This window comes from Aethina tumida, chromosome 3 (genome assembly GCF_024364675.1).
Source record: "Aethina tumida isolate Nest 87 chromosome 3, icAetTumi1.1, whole genome shotgun sequence".
NCBI lineage: Eukaryota > Metazoa > Arthropoda > Insecta > Coleoptera > Nitidulidae > Aethina > Aethina tumida.
In genome coordinates this window covers 34697896-34718053 of record NC_065437.1, presented here as the reverse complement: position 1 = coordinate 34718053, position 20158 = coordinate 34697896, and the positions used below count along the sequence as shown (strand labels likewise).

General features: G+C 33.9%; 4 protein-coding genes and 1 non-coding gene across 17 annotated transcripts; 3 read left to right on the top strand and 2 right to left on the bottom strand.

Moving 5' to 3' along the window:
- Positions 1–34: 34 nt before the first annotated feature.
- LOC109595396 (glutathione hydrolase 7) lies at positions 35–2081 on the bottom strand. 2 transcript variants are annotated; one of them, XM_020010743.2, is made up of 7 exons: positions 1937–2081; positions 1695–1867; positions 1492–1643; positions 1106–1437; positions 728–1034; positions 397–665; positions 35–346 (listed from the first exon to the last, which is right to left on the bottom strand). In XM_020010743.2, exons 1-7 carry the CDS (start codon positions 1956–1958, stop codon positions 177–179), a joined length of 1425 nt encoding a protein of 474 aa, XP_019866302.2. In that variant the 5' UTR covers positions 1959–2081; the 3' UTR covers positions 35–176. The 2 variants fall into 2 exon arrangements, with proteins under 2 accessions (XP_019866302.2, XP_049820917.1); XM_049964960.1 differs by having other exon boundaries at positions 1946–2023.
- A 93-nt stretch (positions 2082–2174) lies between these two features.
- On the bottom strand, positions 2175–4343 carry LOC109595370 (polyadenylate-binding protein 4-like). Its single transcript, XM_020010717.2, has one exon. It carries the CDS (start codon positions 4186–4188, stop codon positions 2392–2394), a length of 1797 nt encoding a protein of 598 aa, XP_019866276.1. The 5' UTR covers positions 4189–4343; the 3' UTR covers positions 2175–2391.
- Positions 4344–4433: 90 nt separating this feature from the next.
- LOC109595394 (ribosomal RNA small subunit methyltransferase NEP1) lies at positions 4434–5429 on the top strand. The gene is made up of 3 exons (XM_020010742.2): positions 4434–4670; positions 4729–4972; positions 5029–5429. The coding sequence occupies exons 1-3, from the start codon at positions 4524–4526 to the stop codon at positions 5349–5351; spliced, it is 714 nt and encodes a 237-aa protein (XP_019866301.1). The 5' UTR covers positions 4434–4523; the 3' UTR covers positions 5352–5429.
- A 170-nt stretch (positions 5430–5599) lies between these two features.
- Positions 5600–19871, top strand: LOC109595404 (bromodomain-containing protein 3-like). 12 transcript variants are annotated; one of them, XM_049964955.1, is made up of 17 exons: positions 5600–5811; positions 6032–6135; positions 7274–7396; positions 8045–8269; positions 8335–8710; positions 8797–9302; positions 9490–9737; positions 9801–9957; positions 10018–10270; positions 11073–11273; positions 11344–11514; positions 12452–12568; positions 12647–12784; positions 15430–15500; positions 15819–17092; positions 17172–17355; positions 17441–19871. In XM_049964955.1, exons 4-17 carry the CDS (start codon positions 8054–8056, stop codon positions 17504–17506), a joined length of 3978 nt encoding a protein of 1325 aa, XP_049820912.1. In that variant the 5' UTR covers positions 5600–5811; positions 6032–6135; positions 7274–7396; positions 8045–8053; the 3' UTR covers positions 17507–19871. The 12 variants fall into 12 exon arrangements, with proteins under 12 accessions (XP_049820912.1, XP_049820911.1, XP_049820908.1 ...); XM_049964954.1 differs by having other exon boundaries at positions 10018–10348; XM_049964951.1 differs by having other exon boundaries at positions 10018–10348; positions 11055–11273; positions 17175–17355.
- On the top strand, positions 9344–9419 carry LOC126265177 (small nucleolar RNA SNORD36). The gene has a single exon (XR_007547719.1). It is a non-coding gene; the product is annotated as a small nucleolar RNA SNORD36 (small nucleolar RNA).
- Positions 19872–20158: the final 287 nt, after the last annotated feature.

Genomic DNA, 20158 nt, shown 5'->3' with positions numbered 1-20158 from the left:
TTTGTTTCATGTTCCCCCTTTTAAAAAGTCACACTGGTTTTATAAATAGTGAATTTATTAACATGTATGAAATAGTATAATAGATTTAATAAATATCCTTGGTGCATTAAATTAGTCAATAAATAAAAATAAATACTTCAGTATTAGTCACAGCCTAATTAATAATTAGTTCTCTCTCAAAATCTACTAGCAATACCTCCGCCTCTACTATCAGAATGTGAGCTAAGATCATCTTTCACTTTTTCAACAATATTACTACTACTGTAAGGTTCTTGTAATACAATTGGTTGGGATAATGTGTTTAAATATTTGAGGGCTTCATCATTGAAGGATGGAGCTGGAAAATCTGAAATATTTTGTTGTTATTTTATTTTATTTTTTTTGTAAATGTTTTACCTTCTAAGCCTAAACCTCCTTGAGATAAAATATGAAATCTAGGTGCTTCGACGCTTTCAGTGGCATTTTGTTTGGAAACTACTAGGGAAGTAATTAGTTGAGTGGCTGTGGAAATATCATTGGCACCAAATACAATTCTCCTTCCACATATCACATTGGCATCAGTCAGAATTATTGGTATACGGCTTGCATGTTTATGTCCTAGATTTCCATCAAAAAAGTATCCACCTGATGTTAATTCTTTTGATCCAAACAATGCTGTCATACCTCTAAAATTAAAAAAATATACATCTTGAATTATATAAATATGTATATACATTTTTTTACTCACGTAATTAGGGAAACATAATTGTCATGCAAATCCATAACAGCAATGTTCGAAGAAGTTCCTTCTTCAAACTTTGAAGTTATATTTAATTCACTGTAAATTTGTTCTGTAGATTCAGCAATTCTGTATACATACTCTGCTGCACTAATATTGTTCGAATAATTCAATTTTTCAATTCTTTCTAGATTTGCCAGGAGAGATGGACCTGCAGATGGAATGTTGGGTACAAATACATCATAGTTGCTGAAGGTGGATTTGACTGCTTCAAAGTGAGATGGCTCATTGGTTATTGTGATATATGAGGACAATTCTAAAATATAAAAATTGATAAAATTACACTTATTACAAGCCTTTAAAAAAATTATATGAATTAATATGCACCTGATTCAGGAATGTTTGCTATTTTTTCCAAAGTTTCTGCCAAGGCTTCAAGTACTAATATTTGATCATTTTCTATTCTGGGAAATAAATCTTCCAGTTTAGCTGCTTTAATGGCTTGTAACAACACTTTTTGAACTCTAAAACCATATCTTGCAATGTCTACAGAAGGTTGGATGAGTTTTTTCCATTCTATGTTGCCATATTCAATATGAATGTATGCCAAACCAAGAATTAGTTTAGGTAAATGCTCTGACACAACATTTGTGCCAGTAAAGTCTATTATAACTGGTGTATTACGAGACCTATGATTGTAAATTAATATTTGGCCCTCTCTACAAAAATAAATATTACTTTTATGTAGTAATTAATTAAATGACAGTTTTTACGCGTCAAGTCCTGTGACATGTGGATTAGTAACTGCCAAACAAATTGCACTAGCAATTGCAGCATCCACAGCATTACCATTTTCTTTAAGAATTGAGGTGCCAATTTTTGAGCAATTAAAATTGTCTGTTGCTACACTGCCATGAGGAATCACCTAAAATAAAAATTATGAAAATCTGTATTTATTTAAAAAATATTCATATACCTGATAGTCACCATAGTAAATTTGCACAACAAGTGCAATAGTAATAACAAATGTTAAAGTTCCAAATGAAATATTAATGAATCTTGATCCACCTAAGCAGTCTTCATTGCAAATACACAAACTTGTTGATTTTGTGCCAGATTTTAATGGTATATCCTCTCTTGTTTCGGCGCCTAATATGCCATACATTTATGGGGTATATAAATAGAAGTGTTTAAAACATTATATATCTCCATGCCTACCTGTTTCACCGATTGTTGTCATTGTCTTAGTTACATAAAAAAAACAGAATCATGAACAGTTACTTTACAACTGTGCAACTTTCACATTTCTTATTGGCCGATGAGTCAGACATTATAAGTGCCGTCGTCGCACGCCTTCAAGAAAATTAATCAGGAGACAGAGTAAGAGCAACCAGTTAAACAAAGACGGAGGAAATTTGAATTATGCATAAAAGTTAATAAAACTATACACAAACTGGACAAATAAAACAATTAGTTATTTATAATTTATTACACTGGGAATTTGACATGTATTATAAAACATGGATATTTTTCTGATTTTCAAATTTTCTAAAATTATGTATATAATATGTTGTACAGACTAAGATACTTAAACATTTCATTAAACTAAAAACTCTTTAAATCATAACATAAAAACAATTTAAAACAACATGAACACTTAATACATTATAATACTAATCTTGAATGGAGATCATTCCTTTTTTGGCTTTATGGGCTTGCAAGACCGCAATGGCCTCCTCCACTCTAGCATGTAGAGAATCATTGTTTTCCAACAAATGAAGCAATTCTGTAATATCGATTTCCAGCAACATTCCAGTGATCTTTCCAGCCATATCAGGATATAATTTCTCTACAGCCCGGAAAAGTCTCTCACCCAAAATCTGCTTCTGATCTTGCGGCGAAGCATTGGCCAAAGTGGTGGCGTTGACAGGGATATTATCGCCTCCATTATCCGTGGCCATAGCCATTGATCTAATGATGTGGTTCGGAGAATTGGTGGAATATTTGCAGTTTGGGCGGCCGGCATGAGTTTGTCCGGTGATAGCCCTGGCGTGCATCGAGTTCCGTCCGTTGTTGACGGGCATGGCATTCCGGTTGGTCTGACGGAACGGGGCGCCGCTCGATATCATCGGCGGCATATTGTAGGTCCCGTTCGGACGAATCCCGTTGGGTGCCTGCCAACGCGGTGCGGGACGGATATGATGGTTTAGCGGGTTCATGTGGTTGTAAAATCTAGGCGCGGTCTGGGCCACCGCCGGTATAATGAACGGCGGCGTGGACGGCGGGAAATTGATGCTCTGCTGTCTGACTCTCTGCATGTATTGGGTGCTCAAGAAGGCTTTGCGATCCTCCTTCCTTTGAGCCAAGCCAACGTACAACGGCTTGGAACCAACGATTTTGCCGTTCATTTCGGAAACAGCCTTGGTGGCCTGTTCGGGGCTGTTGAAGCAAACGAATCCAAAACCCTTGCTTCTGCCGTTCTCCATCATTACTTTAGCGGAAGTGATCTCACCGTACTTCGAGAACTCTACGCGTAGTTTATCGTCATTGAATGAGTCGTCTAGATTTTTTATGTACAAGTTAACTCCCTGAAAACGGTTGTAACGCTCCAATCTGAGTTGTTCGTAGCGCTTCTTCAATTCATTGACGCGCTCGTTCTTCTTTTGAGCTCTACCTACGTAGAGTATGTCTCCGTTGATTTTTTTCCCATTCATTTCGTTCACCGCGGTCTCGGCCGCAGTGGGATCCTCGAAGGCGACGAATCCGAAACCTCTGGATCTGCCATCAGCATTTTTCATCACCACACTGCTGGTGATCCTTCCAAATTTGGCGAACAGAGCGTGAAACTGCTGGTCCGTCATTTTCTCGTTAAAGTTCTTTACATATATGTTAGTAAAGTGCTTAGTTTTCTCCCCGGTAGTTTTCTCCCTTTCATTTCTCGGAATAAATTTTCCAACATATACCTTCTTTTTGTTCAGTAACATTCCATTCACCTTACTGATTGCAGTATTGGCGCATTCGTTGTTTTCAAAGTGAATGAAGCCATAACCCTTGGAATTACCATCTTCATCAAGGGCTACTTTGCAGCTCAATATATTTCCGAATGCGGAAAATGTATCATAGAGAGACTTATTGTCGATGCTTTTATCAAGATTTTTGATAAAGCAATTTCCCACGCCGGACTTTCTGAGTCCGGGATCTCTCTGGCACCACATTAATCTAATGGGTTTACCCTTGAGAAGATCAAAATTCATAGTATCGAGAGCCCTTTCCGCTTCGCTGGCCTGGTTGAAGTTAACATAACCATAGCCAAGGGATTGTTTGGTTCTGGTGTCTCGGCATACTCTCAGAGACAATACTTGCCCTACGGTGGCGAACTTCTCATACAGCATTGCTTCAGTAACCTCCAAGTCCAAGTCTCCAACATACAAAGACGCCATTGGTACGATCACTCCTTGTGGTAGATTCATTATTTAATCTTAATTATAAATCTTTATGCAATGGGCTTTTTTTTCTTTTCACTATTTAGTACTTAAAACACAAACACACGGCGGATTGATATAGGCTACGAAACAAAATGATACTGTTTTTTTACATCCATGGATACGATCATGAAAAAACATTCAATGCCTACTTGGATCTTTTGAAATAGAAAATTTACGCGCTAGCCGAACAGTTGCGCCACCAATCGGCTATTTTCAAAATACCATGCGAAAACGTCACGTGGTATATTAGGTTATAACTTAACCTTACAACTTGTCACAACAAATATTTTCAACTTGTTTGCAAAGCTTGCGTTAACAATATGGGTAAAAAGAGGAAATTAAAGGAGTCTAAGAGTGATGAATTCGAATTTGATCCAGTTCCCAAACACTTAGTTGTGGCTCATCTGAAAAATCAAGAAAAACGTCTTATAATTATTCTAGAGGATGCTAATCTAGAAACAGTAAAGGTAATATTAAGGTAGTTTTTAATAAACTGGTGACAATTAATTATAAATTTTATTTCAGGTAGGCAACAAGTTTGAGTTATTAAACTGTGATGATCATGCACATATATTAAAAAGCAACAACAGAGATCAAGGGTCTTGTAGGCCTGATATAACACATCAGTGTCTACTTATGCTTTTCGACAGTCCTTTAAACAGAGCTGGTCTTTTGCAAGTGTATGTGCACACAAGTAATAATGTATTAATTGAAATAAATCCCCAGACAAGAATACCCAGAACATTTAAAAGATTTGCTGGCCTCATGGGTAAGAAGCAATTTATAAATAGTTGTGTAATGATGTTATTATTTTGCTTTTTTTAGTGCAACTACTTCATAAATTTTCAATTAGGGCTGAGGATGGACCAAAGCTGTTGAAAGTAATTAAAAACCCAATCACAGATCATTTACCTGCTGGTATTCAAAAAATAGCAATGTCCTTTTCTTCCAAGAAAGTTCAAAATTGCAGAGAATTAGTGCCGAAAACAGAAGATCCTATTGCTATTGTTGTAGGGGCTATGGCAAGGGGCAGTTTAAATGTGGATTATACAGAAGACACTATTTCAATAAGTAATTATCCATTATCTGCTGCCTTAACATGTTCCAAGTTGTGCTCTGCTTTTGAAGAGTGTTGGAATGTTATATAGTTTTTGACTAGGATGTGATGATTTGTAATTATTATGATTTGTATAGACTATACATAATAAAATATTATTTTATTGAAATATTTGATTTATTGTAAAATGAAGTAACGTTTACTTAAAGGTTATGATTTTGCCATAGAAACGGTAAAATTATTCAAAGTCGCCCGCGCTTGTTTGTTTAGCAACGACGGCGCATGTCACAATTCCACTCATGCTTAGAAAATTACCTGGTTTTCACCTGTAAACGAAATTTTATCATGATTTAAAAGATTTCATCATATTATGCAAAGTATTATTAGTGTAATTAAACCCATGAGTTTTTGGGGTTTTCCAAAATTTCGATTTCCGCATTTAAAACAAAAAACTAAAACATCATGATAAAGTCAGTTTGACTAATTTTGTGTAATATTGATACGAACTCATCAGAGGAATCCGAGTTTTGAGGTTTCATTCAACCAATAAAGTATGTGGTAAAGTATATTTTTCTCAAAATTTTGCCCAAATATCGAATCCGTCCATGAAAAATATTCAGAGGCCATTGGTGACCCACAATGAATAAAACATGCATAATATATCCGACGACATCTTATATAATTCAAGTTATATTGTTTAAATTTCACTGAATTCGTGTAAAATATGAGATCAGAACAAACGATTTCACGATATTTCTTAATTATTTCAAGGAAAATTCGAATTAATTTTGTCCTCTACAAGCCTGTCAAAAGAGGACGTGCCTACGAGGCCGCCATCACGGCAGTATGTGCAAAGCTTGGCAAGCGGGTTTGTGGTAAGTGGAGTGTATGTTGTGTTACTCCGTATTTTCTGCGATTCTCATGTGGATTATTCGTTAAAATACGCAGGTAATGTTGGAAATCATTATTTGGATACCGTTTTTTAAGTGTGTGTAATTATTTGGCTACGAAAACACGTTACAACCATCAAATAGTGGAAATTGTACAGAGCTTCTCTCCAAACCCTGAAGTGTATACCCGCCATGTTGTAAAATCTATAGAGAAATGCATTTCCCTGGCTAATAAATCGTTTTCTCGTGAAATAATCTGTACGAACGTGTATTTATATGTGCATATGTCGTGAAAATTGTGTTATTTTGTACTTTTCCCGCGTTCAACAGTTAAAACCATAACCAGTTATCATGCAAAGCGTCCGTTGTCTATTTGCTTTGGCAGACAACCGCCTATAGCGCGGGACACCCAAGGTCTCTTCTATACCAAATTTCTACCGAATTATCTGTTAAAAACTGTTATTATTTATTAATATTCTGTGTGGTGAAACTTGTGTCGCGTTTTTTAACCGAAAAAACCTCCACCAACCACAAATTAACCAACACCTTTCATAGATGCTTACTGATAAGTGTTGCATGTAAACTCAAAATTCTAGTATTTTTCATGGCTTTAGTGTTTATCGAGATTTTATTGTTTTGTTTATGTTTATATTAAGGGGGTGTGGCGTTTGTGTATAGTTTTAAATAATAATGTGGATGTGTTTACGATCAGCATCAGTAACCCCCTTATGTATGTTATGTATCAATTTTCTAATAAATACCTTATACAATTTTTTTATGTATATTATTTGTAACAAATTATAATATTTTATAACTAGCAGTATATATATTTGCTTAATCTACTCTTAATATATTTTCACAATTTTACTAAATTAATGGCTTCTTTTAAGGAATTTTACTCTTTAACATATAATTTATACTAATTAATATGAAAAATGTGCTACTAAATTTTATAGAAACAGTGATTCGAAGTTAATAATGCTATATAAAAAAAATATTCTAGGTTTCGAAAAAATATTGAATTCACTTTTTATGCATGTAAAATTCATTTTTTAACAAATTTAAAATTCAACAAAATTGGAACTTTATGTACCAAACATACTAAACTTTATTTTCATTTCAGACACAAGATACAATGCTTTTTGTATTTTAATATGACGTCCCAAAGAATGGGATATCATTTTCATCTGCTAACTGTACAAACCAGCTGATTGGTAGGCCCTGGTCTCACATTTTCATTTATTTGGTATGTATAATTTTTGTTTACATTAAAAAAAGTAGAAGTATGTTCCATATAGACTGTTTTTATTAGCTAAATCATTTGAATAATAATAGTAATATTCAGTTATCAAGAATTTGTATTTTATATTATATATTTCTTAGTGTCAGTTTATTTTCATATTATGTATTATTTATTTTGTTTTTTAATGAAAAGTTGTTTGCAAATTGTTTAAATATTCAATGAAAAATGTTAAGTTGTTAACCAGTAATTATACCAAGAAAAAAATAAATAAAGTCGATCGTTAATGTTCTCATGAAGCTTTTTTTAAGTTCCATATCTTCCTAGTGGTCCTATACTATATAAAATCAATATATCCTATAAAGCAAATGTTACCTTCAAAACCAAATGTTTAATAATTGATTTTTCATTTCTAAAAATGTTTCTTTTACAATTTGGCACAAAATGTGATGCCAAGTGCATACTAATAATAAAATTGTGTAAATTGTATATTAAGGGTAATTACTTACAAAATATTGCTTTCTTTTAACTTTAATACATTTGAAAACAAGATTAAATTGTTGTTGAAATATATTTGTTGTTTAATATACAAAGCTTTAGAAAATTAACTATAGAAAATATTTATATAGATGGTAAGAGTTTCCTTTATTTTAGGGTGGCAAAATGAATGACACAAAAGAGCCTCCACCCCGTAACGAGCCCGTTGTGGAGCCCGTTAACGGGGTGGTACAACCACCTGTTAATCCATCACCAGACAGGCCAGGTCGTGTGACAAATCAGTTACAGTTTTTGCAGAAGACTGTGCTGAAGGCGGTTTCAAAACATCAATTTGCTTGGCCTTTTGCCTCTCCTGTTGATGCAAAGAAACTTAATTTGCCCGTAAGTTTTAACCACATTAGTGAATGAGCAGATTGGTTTTAACATTTTTTTCTTTTTGTCATAAGGACTACCATAAAATTATTAAGCAACCAATGGACCTGGGAACAATTAAGAAAAGGCTGGACAACAATTACTACTGGTCGGGCAAAGAGTGCATTCAAGATTTCAATACAATGTTTACAAACTGTTATGTGTACAATAAACCTGGTGAGGATGTGGTTGTGATGGCACAAACTTTGGAGAAAGTGTTTCTCACCAAAGTTGCTGACATGCCCAAAGAAGAATATGTTGTTGAACTCCCTACTAAAGGAACAAAAGGTAAAAAGGGTGGGAGGACTAGTGGAACACCTACAGCTGGGCCAGTAACGCCATCAGCTGGGAGGGGTAGACCGCCTGGTGCTGTTTCATCTACAAGTGCAACTCCTGTAGCAACCACAACAGGTTGGCTTTTGGAATTAATTTTTAATTTAATATATTTGTTACTTTTGTTGTGATTAGTTAACTTATATGCATATCAAATGTTATAGGATCATCTGGTCTACCATTGGGTACACAACCTCCCACAACAGTTCCTGGCAGTACTGCCACCACAACAATTACACCCGCAACAACCCACAGCTCTCTCCCCCCTCAACCTATATCACAAAACTACCATACAAATTCACTAGATCCTTTATCCACTAATGTTTTACCAGGCAGCGTAGTACCGCCTTCTCAACCTGCGAAGTCAAAGAAAGGAGTGAAAAGAAAGGCTGATACGACGACGCCGACGGCGAACGCGTACGACTACACTCCACCGTTGGAATCAAAATCGGCGAAAATAATTAACCGGAGAGAATCGGGCAGGCAAATCAAGAAACCAGTCCGACCCGAACTTGACGGAATGATACCTTATAATCAAGCCACTATTGCGCCTCTGATGACCAATACCTCTGCACCACAACATGCTTCAATAAAACCTAAAGAGAAGTTGAGTGAAGCACTGAAAGCCTGCAATGAAATTTTGAAGGAACTCTTCTCGAAAAAACATTCAGTAGGTTTTAGTTAATTTTGTTTATTTTTATTTTGTACAATTTTTATATGATGAGATCTTAATTAGCTGAAATACTATGACGTAAATATTAATACGAGCTTTTTAACACTGAGTTTCTTTAAATATTATATATAAAGTTTTTAATTTATATTGTTTTTTAAATAGGAAATTTGTGATCATTTTACAGAGTTATGGGTGGCCATTTTACCAACCTGTTGATGCCCAGTTACTGGGTCTTCACGATTATCATGATATTATAAGAAAGCCTATGGATTTAGGTACCGTTAAACAAAAAATGGATAACAGAGAATATCGTACTGCCCAAGAGTTCGCAGCCGATGTGAGACTGATTTTTACTAACTGTTATAAGTACAATCCTTCAGATCATGATGTGGTCGCAATGGCTCGAAAGTTACAAGACGTGTTCGAAGTCAAGTAAGTTATTCGTATAAATTATATGACGATGCTTTATTTGGATCCTTCTTTGTGTTGGTTTAGATTTGCCAAGATACCAGAGGAGCCTGTAAATAGGCTAGGCGGTGTGACGGTGAAATCTGAATCGAGTTCGTCCGGTTCCAGTTCAGAATCGTCTAGTGAAACGGAAGACTCTGAAGAGGAACGACGAAACAAGCAATTGAAATCACTAGAAAAAGAGGTGGGTATTTAAGAAGGGGTTGCGTTCAATTTGACGAATAACTCTGTGTACCGTTTACAGTTATTCGCAATGCAAGAGAAAATGAGGAAACTGATGGAGGAAAGCACCAAGAGGAAGAAGGAAAAGAAAAAACTGAAAGAGAAAGACAAGGCTAAGAAAGTGTTACCGAACAGTAATAATAGTATTGGTAAGCCGGGAGCGCATGGAGCACTAATAAAGTCGAACAGCGTTGTAGACAGCGTTGACGACAGCAATCCTGGAGTGGTATCAGGGGCCGATCTCAAGATTGTTGGTGACACTCATCATCCAACAGGCAAGTCCCTCAATATGCACCACAATGCAGGTGCTGGCGCCAACGCTGCTACCACAACAAAATCAACAAAGAGTAAAGGTAGGACTCAGTCAAACTTTACGGCTTTGTAATCCACTGGTTATGCAATTAATTATTAAAATTGAAGACACTTTCTTTGTTTTTTGCACGCACCGACGCTTGTTTAACTGTGAAAGAGTCCTGTCAAGTGAAAAATATTTTTATCAAAATATTACATGAAATATGAGCGTCTGAATTCTGATAATTGTTATTTCAGTATTTTGTATTTTTCACGGTTTTAAAGGACTGTAGAGTTTGCATGTTATAGTATAGTAAATTGAAAAAGATAGATATGTACACAGAAATGGACTTTGCTCAGAATTACTTTTGTATGGGCATGATATAGATCTTTTTATAAAATTGCATCAGTTACTTTTGATTCAAAACACACAAAAATAAAATGTTTCAACAGCGTTTTGTATAAAGTGTAGTGTGTATTATGTCTATTTTATGCAGCTATAGTTTGACTACCTTACTTTTTCTCAGATCATCTTCATTAATATTTCATTTTTCCATTAATTCATTTTGAAATCAACTCGTTCTAATTATGTAATTTTTTATTTGTATCATCATTTCATTTATTCATTTTGCAATTTTTCGCTCGACATTCATATAATTAGATTCGAGTTGGTATCAGGATGGTAGTAGTAGCGGCGTGTGTAGATCCCACCCCCGGCCTTGTTTGGGGGACCGTGCGTTGGAGAACAGTAAATGCAACAATTTTCAGGTTTGCGCACACCAAAAGCGGCCGCAGCAACTCCTGGTGCGGTGACGGCAGCAGCCCGCAACAATCGTATGACCAAACCTGCAAACAAGCAGGGTCGGAAGAAGCAGCAACAGGCGCAGGCGCCCGTCCCCGCATTCGACTCAGAGGACGAGGACAATGCCAAGCCAATGTCTTACGACGAGAAGCGGCAATTGTCTTTGGATATTAATAAGTTGCCGGGTAAATATTGTCTTCATTTGAACTCTTAGTTTACTTGTTGGACTTGTTTATTAATGTTTTATATTTCCAGGTGACAAATTAGGAAAGGTTGTACATATAATTCAATCTCGAGAGCCTTCGCTACGGGATTCAAATCCAGACGAAATCGAAATAGATTTCGAGACGCTTAAGCCGTCTACCCTAAGGGAGCTCGAGAGTTACGTCGCATCGTGCCTACGTAAAAAGCCACGTAAGCCATACTGTAAGTTCCGTTACTTCACGTCACTGGTCGGCTAGTTAGCACCAGACTACCGATAGCAGCGTGCTCTTAAGTGTCTACATTACTCGAACGTTTCATATTTTAATTTTACAACTCAGATTAAGAATTTATTAACGTTTCTGATGAATGTGGTATAAGACACGCTGCAGGGCGTATGTAATTGGAACTACACATTTCTAAGCATGGTAGACGTTGATGGTATATTTGGGTTTTTGGTTAAATCGCAGTCTGAAATTGGAATTTTTCATGTACATGTACACAACACCAAAACAATCATTTTAAAGTCCTAATTTCAAAATACATAAACACATCAAGATACACTTTCCAATTTCAGATGTGCATGCATATTATCATTTTAGTTTGAAATGCAAATATTATAAATTATCGTGTCATTTGTATTATCATCTGTTACACATAATTGTAATTCATAAATTAATTTAATGAGATGTAACTTATTCATGCAGTGCTTTGCTACATGTTTGATATTTCTGGTCCATGTTCTACCAGTTAGGTGTATTTCTAATTTATATTCACGTATTGGTTATCTGGTGGTAGAAATATTATTAGTTTAGCTTTACTTCAATTCTTTCTCATTGCAAATTCATTTACATTTTTTTAACAATGAAAAAGTTTTGGATATGGTTTGTAAAAGTATGTGACTCCTTAAATATGTTTATGTTATGACTTATTAGTTGTCACATAATTTTAGAAAACCGTCAATTGTTCAACTGTTTAAGAATAATCTAATTATTAATTTAATTATAACCAATTAATGTCACATTCCAAAAACAGTTATTGAACAATATTGCATGCATTCAATAAGTTGGAACAATTTAATGCAAACAGTGCTTGACAGATTGTTTCAACTGGTCCCTACATTTTCAATGTTTTGATCATACCATTGCCTTTATTTTTATAGATAAAAAAGTACAGGGAAAATCAAAAGATGAACAAATGGCGGAAAAGAAGCAAGAATTGGAGAAGCGACTATCCGATGTCAATGATAAAATAGGCACAAAGAAGGCCGTTAAGAAAGGTGAGTTTTATTTAATCCAGTTGTTGTTTTATTCCAGTATAGTAATGAACGAAAAACTAACCAAAATTATTGTTCCAGATGAAGCAAACAAAGTAGACCCGACGGGGGCGAGCGGTCCGTCCGGCAGACTGTCGTCCAGCTCTAGTAGTTCGGACTCCGACTCGAGCAGCTCGAGTCTGTCAAGCAGCAGTAGCGATTCCAGTGACAGCGAAGCAGGTTAGCTCACACTTTCTACGTCACTCATCCGCAGCGAAAAAATTACGTCGCACGCTCGCAGATGACAGACTTGTTAAGACACTCTGACTCTCTGTCGTCTCGAATAATTATTATAGAATTTCGAAGTTTCAGATGTCTATTATGTTTCTGTTAAATTATTATTATTTTACATTGTTTTCATACGCCCTCGAAATCGGACCGTAATTTTTTTTTATTAATTTAAACGTGCTAAGATCTTAGCTAGAAACTAGTGCCATGCTCGTGATTTGATTGCCGTTCCATTTATTTTTCTCTTTTATATTAAAGTTTAAGGATGGGGCGCTAAGGAGTAATTAAGCTATTTGGCGGGATAAATTTTCTTATTTTGCTGTATAGTTTTAAAAAGATCACAGCTTCCACATAACTAGTGTGTGATATCACGGAAGACGCATTATTTAAATTTTTATTTTCTTTTTGTACATTACTTTAGCCATAATGATCAATAACGAGGAAGGATCATAGATTTTTTATTAACGTGTTTGTGTAATTTATATTTATTTATGAATGATAGTTATAGTATTTTATATATTAGAGTATTTTTTTTATTTGAAACAGCACTAATTATTTGGAGCTGTTTTCTTGTTATTATAAGTATTGTATGTTTGACATACATGCTAAATTTAATGAATCTTTTTCTCTCATAATGCATAAATTCGATTATTAAATTGTAAATTGTAAAAATGAAGAAGCCGTGAACATGAAAATTAAATTCACAGCATATATGATGAGTGTTGAGAATTGGACTCTCGGTAATTGTAATTTATATTACACTGTATATAGTAAAAAAATATTTGTTTACAATTGAAATTGTATTTGATCTAAGGAGATTATAAATTGTTGGTAATAATTACCAATGACACATGACTATAAATTAGCACCAACAGAGTTAATATACTTTTTATTATACATGGCTAATTTTTCGTTTTCAATTGCGTGTTTTCTCATACACGTATTTTATTTATTTTCACCTTCCATATTAAATGGGAAATAATTTTATTTGCAGTTTTTTACTAGGAACGTAATTTAAATTAAAAAATGTAGTGCATTTATGCTGGTGCTCTTGTTCATTGTCCCAAATATTATTTTCCGGAGCAACATGAAATTTAATTTACTGCCAAAATAATATCAATTGAAATATGATTTTTTTTGAAAGATAATACTGTGCGCATTCATGTTGCATGAAATGAATTATACATTATAAGTATTATTGAGCCTAATCTCTTGTAAAGTGATCTGTAGTTTTTTCTCCACTATAAACAAATAATGTGACGGTCAAAATTCTCGAATACTACTTATGGTCTAAAATTTCTTGCTGAGGTGATGAGTGTCAAATACAAGTTCGTTATATGGTGGCAGCGTATTGGCTTTAGTTATTTGTTTAAAGTGGCTATTTAGAAATAGCCTTGAGTGCATATTATGTGTGGAGTCTGCCAGTTGCGGACCAACCATACAGGTCTTACCACAACCTTTTTGGCCAACGTTACCGACAGAACAGGTGAATTTATTGTTATACGCGCTACATTAAAATGCAGACAATGTGTGTGGCGGCTGTATCTCGTCTAGAGCAAAACTTTCAATATCCAGTATGGCTTGGAACGTTCGACGTGTGTCAAACACACCGTCAGATGGATATTGAAAGTGAACAGGCACCTACTTTTATTTTGTTTAAGATGTGCATATATAAATAGATTCTTGTTTGTCATACATTGATGTAATAAAGTGTTCTTGTGAGTGCTGACGTATTCTTTTTAAACATACTAGTCATAATCACTTGAACACTTTTGTAAGTGCCGTGTATAATAGTATATATTTTGGTTATGGTACTCTGTATGGTTCAAGTTTGCTGGCCTCCATTCACATTGTTTGCACTCAGGCATTTAAGTATTTTTCAACTAATGGCAGTCGAATTTTATTTTAGAGGCAAGTCAGGTTAGGTCTCACATTTGTTTTAAAAAGTTAAACTATAGTACGAAAGTTGTTTCATATCAATATTTTTCGTGATGTAAAATGTATATACTTTTAACATTTGTAATGAAGAGGATACATGTATCTCATCATTATTGTCTTTCTATTTTAAATGAATTTTTTATATTGTATTCGTATATTATAAGTTTATTAGTTCTCTTTAGTATGTTATACATACTGAAGTTTCACGGTAAAATTTTAATTTGCACTGTATTTAAAATAATGTTTTTTACATTTTATTTCTTTGTATTTAGAAATCTTTTATTATAAATATATTTCTATTGTCATTCAGGTATTTGTTTTCATTTTTCACAAATCTGCTTAATTCTTCGTGTTTAACTTGTAAATTGATATGGCATAGTTTTGATAAATTCGAAAAATTCACCAATTGGAAATTCAATTTTATGTCTTGCCTCTGTGTATTTAGTGTTGCCGAAATTATTTGATTTTGTAATATATTATATATGGTATGAAAATGAATTGATAAAGATGTTAGCATATACACTGATGTCGAAAATAAATTTAATATATAAAATTTACAATATATTGTGGTTTAATTTATGTGTGGTAAGACCTTTTATAAAGCACTCAAGGCCTGTAGTTTGTTAAACACTCTCTCAGTCATCTAGTTTTATCTATAGGTACCAGTAAAGGTCAGCCAAAAAAGAAGGCAAAAAAATCACCTAACCCATCCGTAGGAAACACAGCACCGGTGAGTTTAAAAGTTTTTAGATAGTTTAATTATGTTATTTAATTAGTTCACAAGGTAAGTGAGTAGAAATTATATTAAATTTGAAGTTTATATTATGTTTAAATGTAGGTGAGGCTTTGTCAGTGTAAATTAATATCAATTAAATTGTTTCTTAATATTTACGAAACAATTTGATAAAAGTATATATTGCTAATTATAATTAGAAGAAATATTCTATAATATGTAATATATGGAGTAGGTATTTTAACTTAAATTAAACATATTTTTATTGTTTAATAAAACACGTTAAATGTTAATTTGCATGTTTGTTTTTGACAGAGCATACAGAAACCACCAATATTACCACCACAACCAGCACCACCAAACGTCGCACCACCAACAAACAATACAACAACAAATTTGCCTGTGGCCAGCAGCAGCAGTAATCAAGTTCCCCCAACCGTCTCCAATCCAACGACCACATCCCAACCTCAAACTGTGAACAACCACTTGACGAGCAATAAGCCCGTCACAGTTCCTAGTCCAATGCCACCTGTTGCTAATCGCAAGCCATCTATCGAAAAACCTCCGGTTTCTATGCCCGCACAAAATCCAGCACCTCCAACTGCCCCGCAGGTTCCCAAACCAGTCGCCCTACCCACACCTTCGCCTGACAAGCCTAAACCTAATATTTTGTCACCCATGTCTAGCTCATACACGGACCCTTTAGAGCAGTCTCTGGCTAGCATGCATGAAATCGCCAAGTCTGATCCCATGGAAATCAAGTCCGAAAGTCTGGATTTGCCCGGAAATTTAATGCCTCCTTCTCTTAGCAATCCCATGATGAATCCCAACATCAACTCACTTCCTAACCTCCATCCTGCTGTTTTACAGCCGAACATGGCCATGGACTTGAAACCGTCCATGGGAATGCCACCGATGATACCCGCTAATTCCATGATGATGCATAATCCTCTGGAAAGCGAGATCGCTTCTATGATGCAAAACAACCAACAATTCATGATGCACCCACAAAATAATGGAATCGGCATCAAAAACGAGTTCGATATGCACACGAACAACAACGGTATGCCGAACATGGGCCTGTCCATGGACATCAACATGGGATCCGTGTTCGATCCGATGCAACAGGCCATGAATAATTCCACAATTAAACGAGAGTCGAACCCACCTAAGATGGAGGACCGTCTGGACATGGCGTACATGGGCATGAACAACGATAAGAAGCCACCACACATGGACCAGCAAAAAATGTCGCAGTCGTTCAGCGGGGCACCGGGCTACAAGCCGGTCAAGTCGGAGTCTCATAATGTCAAAAACGCTACGTCGTGGTCAAGCTTGGGCACGAGCCTGACTAAAAACACCTCGCCACAAAACAACACTGCTCAGTGCGGAAGCAGTAACAAGCAAGTGATGGAGAGCTTCAAAGCCTTCCAGACTAAGGCCAAAGAAAAGGCCGACAGAGAGAAACAACGTTTGGAGAACTTGGAAATGAAGCGGCAACAGCGCGAGCAAGCCGAAAGAGAACGACTAAGAGCTGAAAATGAGAGGCGGCGAGAACGTGAAGAGGAAGATGCCCTTGAAAAAGCAAGGTAAATAAATGTTATTAAAAGCAATGTTTTCATTTCCTTGATGTTAATAATCGAAAATAATCCTGTTAATACTGAAAAGAAGGGTTGATTATAGGAAAGCGGTTGCGGAACAACAACAACCTTTGCCAGCACAACGAGTCGAAGAACTGAGATCCTCTCCCGGAGAAGGAAGCATATCACCCGGATCTCAAAGTTCTGGATCGGAGAAAACGGAGCGAGATAGACAGCGGTTGCAGGAACAAGAGCGAAGAAGACGAGAAGCGGTAAATATTTTTTTACGTCTAATATATTTGAAAAATTATTTATATTTTTAATACACTCATATTTTGACATTCCGTTTTATTCCAGATGGCAAACAAAATAGACTTGAACATGCAAAGTGATCTTATGGCTGCATTTGAAGGTTCGTTATAATAAAGTAGTGAGTGAATGCATAGTGGCAGAACACTTCCAAAGTGAAAATTTATGTAATTATGTGTATTTATACAATAATTTTATCAGGTGTTAACTGACATTAATTAGATCGCTCAAAAAAAAAATTTTTTGAGGCTTCCAGCATGGGTTGAGCTTTGAAGAATATAATAACATATGATTTCTTGTGTCTAACTCATGATTTTAACTGATTTTTATAATTTAGGAAATTTTCACGTAGAATGTACATAGATTTGAATTTATAACCATTATGATGATTGTACAGATACCATGGGTTTAGAATAAGTTTTTCACAATTTATTTATATTAAATATGTAGAGCGTTATAAAACAACAAGTGAAAATGTTCAGAATACTTTAGTACCATATGTTGACATAATTACCTCATGGTTTTTAATTTTTGGTATGTGGTTTAATAAGTGATTAGGATACTCATAATTTTTATTTAGTGATTTAATAACTTTGCTGCACTTTGGCACTTGATTTGTTTTATATGCTTTTTGTATTTACAAAACATTTATTGATCTAGAGAATTTACAGGAATAAATATTATTTCTCATATGAGACATATACATTTAACATATTAATAAACATAGACCTGACCACAATTTAAATAATAAATCCAAATATATCTATAGACTAGATAATTTTATATTTTAACTAATAGAATTCTAGATGTGAAATTGGATTTGTAAGATGTTTATTACTATTACGTAATGGCGTCTTCAGGAAATTTGTACATTCATATTTCAATGGCAGTAAATTAAAACATTTTATAGATAAACTTATTTATTTAAATAAATAAAGTATAAATCGTTTTTAAGAATATAAGAGGTTTTTTAAAAAGACAAAATATTAAGTTTAAATCTGACCTTCAACTAGTGTATTCGAAAATATTTAATATTTAATTTGGTGGTTTATTTTTATTCGACCAGGTATTCAATGTCAATTTTCGCATTTTAGAAAACTACCTGCAAAGTTTCATGTGACTTTTGGGATTTGTAATTATTGGGAGTCTATTTTCTAATAACTTACAAATATAAATTAATATGTTGGATGTTTAATTGGGTTGTGGAATTTATCTTTGCTAGTTGTTATCCCGAAATCGAGTGTAGAGATTAGGATGATCTCAGTATTTTATATAGTTCTACATTTTAATGGCCCCAATAAAGAGAGTACAATCATATTTTTGCAACTAAAAAGTTAAATACTCAGTTTGAAAATTGGTTTGATTTAACTGACACATCAAGTCAGGTTTTCGGTTTACTTATATTTAGGTCACTTTGTTGTGGTATTTAAAATTTTCATTAAAAAATGGAATGTGGTCAAGGAGATATAGCATATTCTTAGATATGACATTGTATCAAGAAATTATAAAAATTTTAAAAAAATCTAAAATTTTAAGTAACTGTTTAAAAATTGAGTTCACTAGCAATAAGGTAATATTTTGTTTTGATATCTTGAAAGAACTTTTTGAATAAACTAGAAACTAGATCGATTAGAAAAAAAAATTAAAAAATATTTAAAATGTGTATATATTTATCCACCATCCGTTCAAATTGGCTTTAACCCTTATGTTATTATGAATAATGGTAGGTCCTATTTAGCTAATATATGTTTTATTAATTAAATATATTACGACGGATAATTTAAAATGTGTGTATAATACCACCATTGTCATGTGTTAAAAATTGATACAAAAAAATTAATTCTAATGGATTTATTGACATTTTTTAAATTGACTTCAGACTATCCCGATTTTTTATATTATTGAAGAAACAAGTACGTTTCATTTGGAATGGATCAGAAAACCGAAACCACCGAACTTCCATTACTTAGACTGAAGTTACTTGTTAAATTTTTTTAGCCTCCACACGCCATATATATTCTCATAGTCATACACATCATACAGAAATCGCCTTATTACAGAGTTTATTCAAACAGTCCTTAATTTATTAGTTCAAAATGCTTTGAAAAACGCTGTATAAATTATTGTAATATATTAAGCAGGTAATGTAACTGTAGTTGTAGAAATAACTTACATTACCAACCACGTTTCACTTTCAATTTATACAAAACGATCGACACCCTGCGGTTACTATACTGCCTATTTATACGATGTTTTGAAAATTAATTAAACTACATGTTAGAAAATCATTTGATTGTTTTGTATAAAATGAACTACAAAATGCAACTGAGCATTTTTTTGATAAAATAAATATTTGAATTACCCTTATTTATAATGATAAATGTAAAATAATTTATGATGTATGGCTGTTATATATTTTTTCATTATTTTCAATTAAGTCATAAATAGTGATGTTAGAATAAATATTTAAGACATGATATGCTTGTCTTTTATTTTATTGTCACCGAATAATGTAAAAAGGCTAATTCATTTCTTTTTTGGTACAGTAAATTTTGTTTTGGTTTGGTCATTTATACAGAAGACAAAATAAACTTTACTGTTTCTTTTTAGTTATTCCTTCCTATACAAATTACATATTTTTATATTTTAGTGATTAGTATTGTAGTACAACAGAAAGTAATTGTTGCAGAAGTGATTTATTAGTCAGGTAAAATTATAATTCATTACTGTCTTAATTTTCTTTATTTTACTTCATATTTTTTGTTA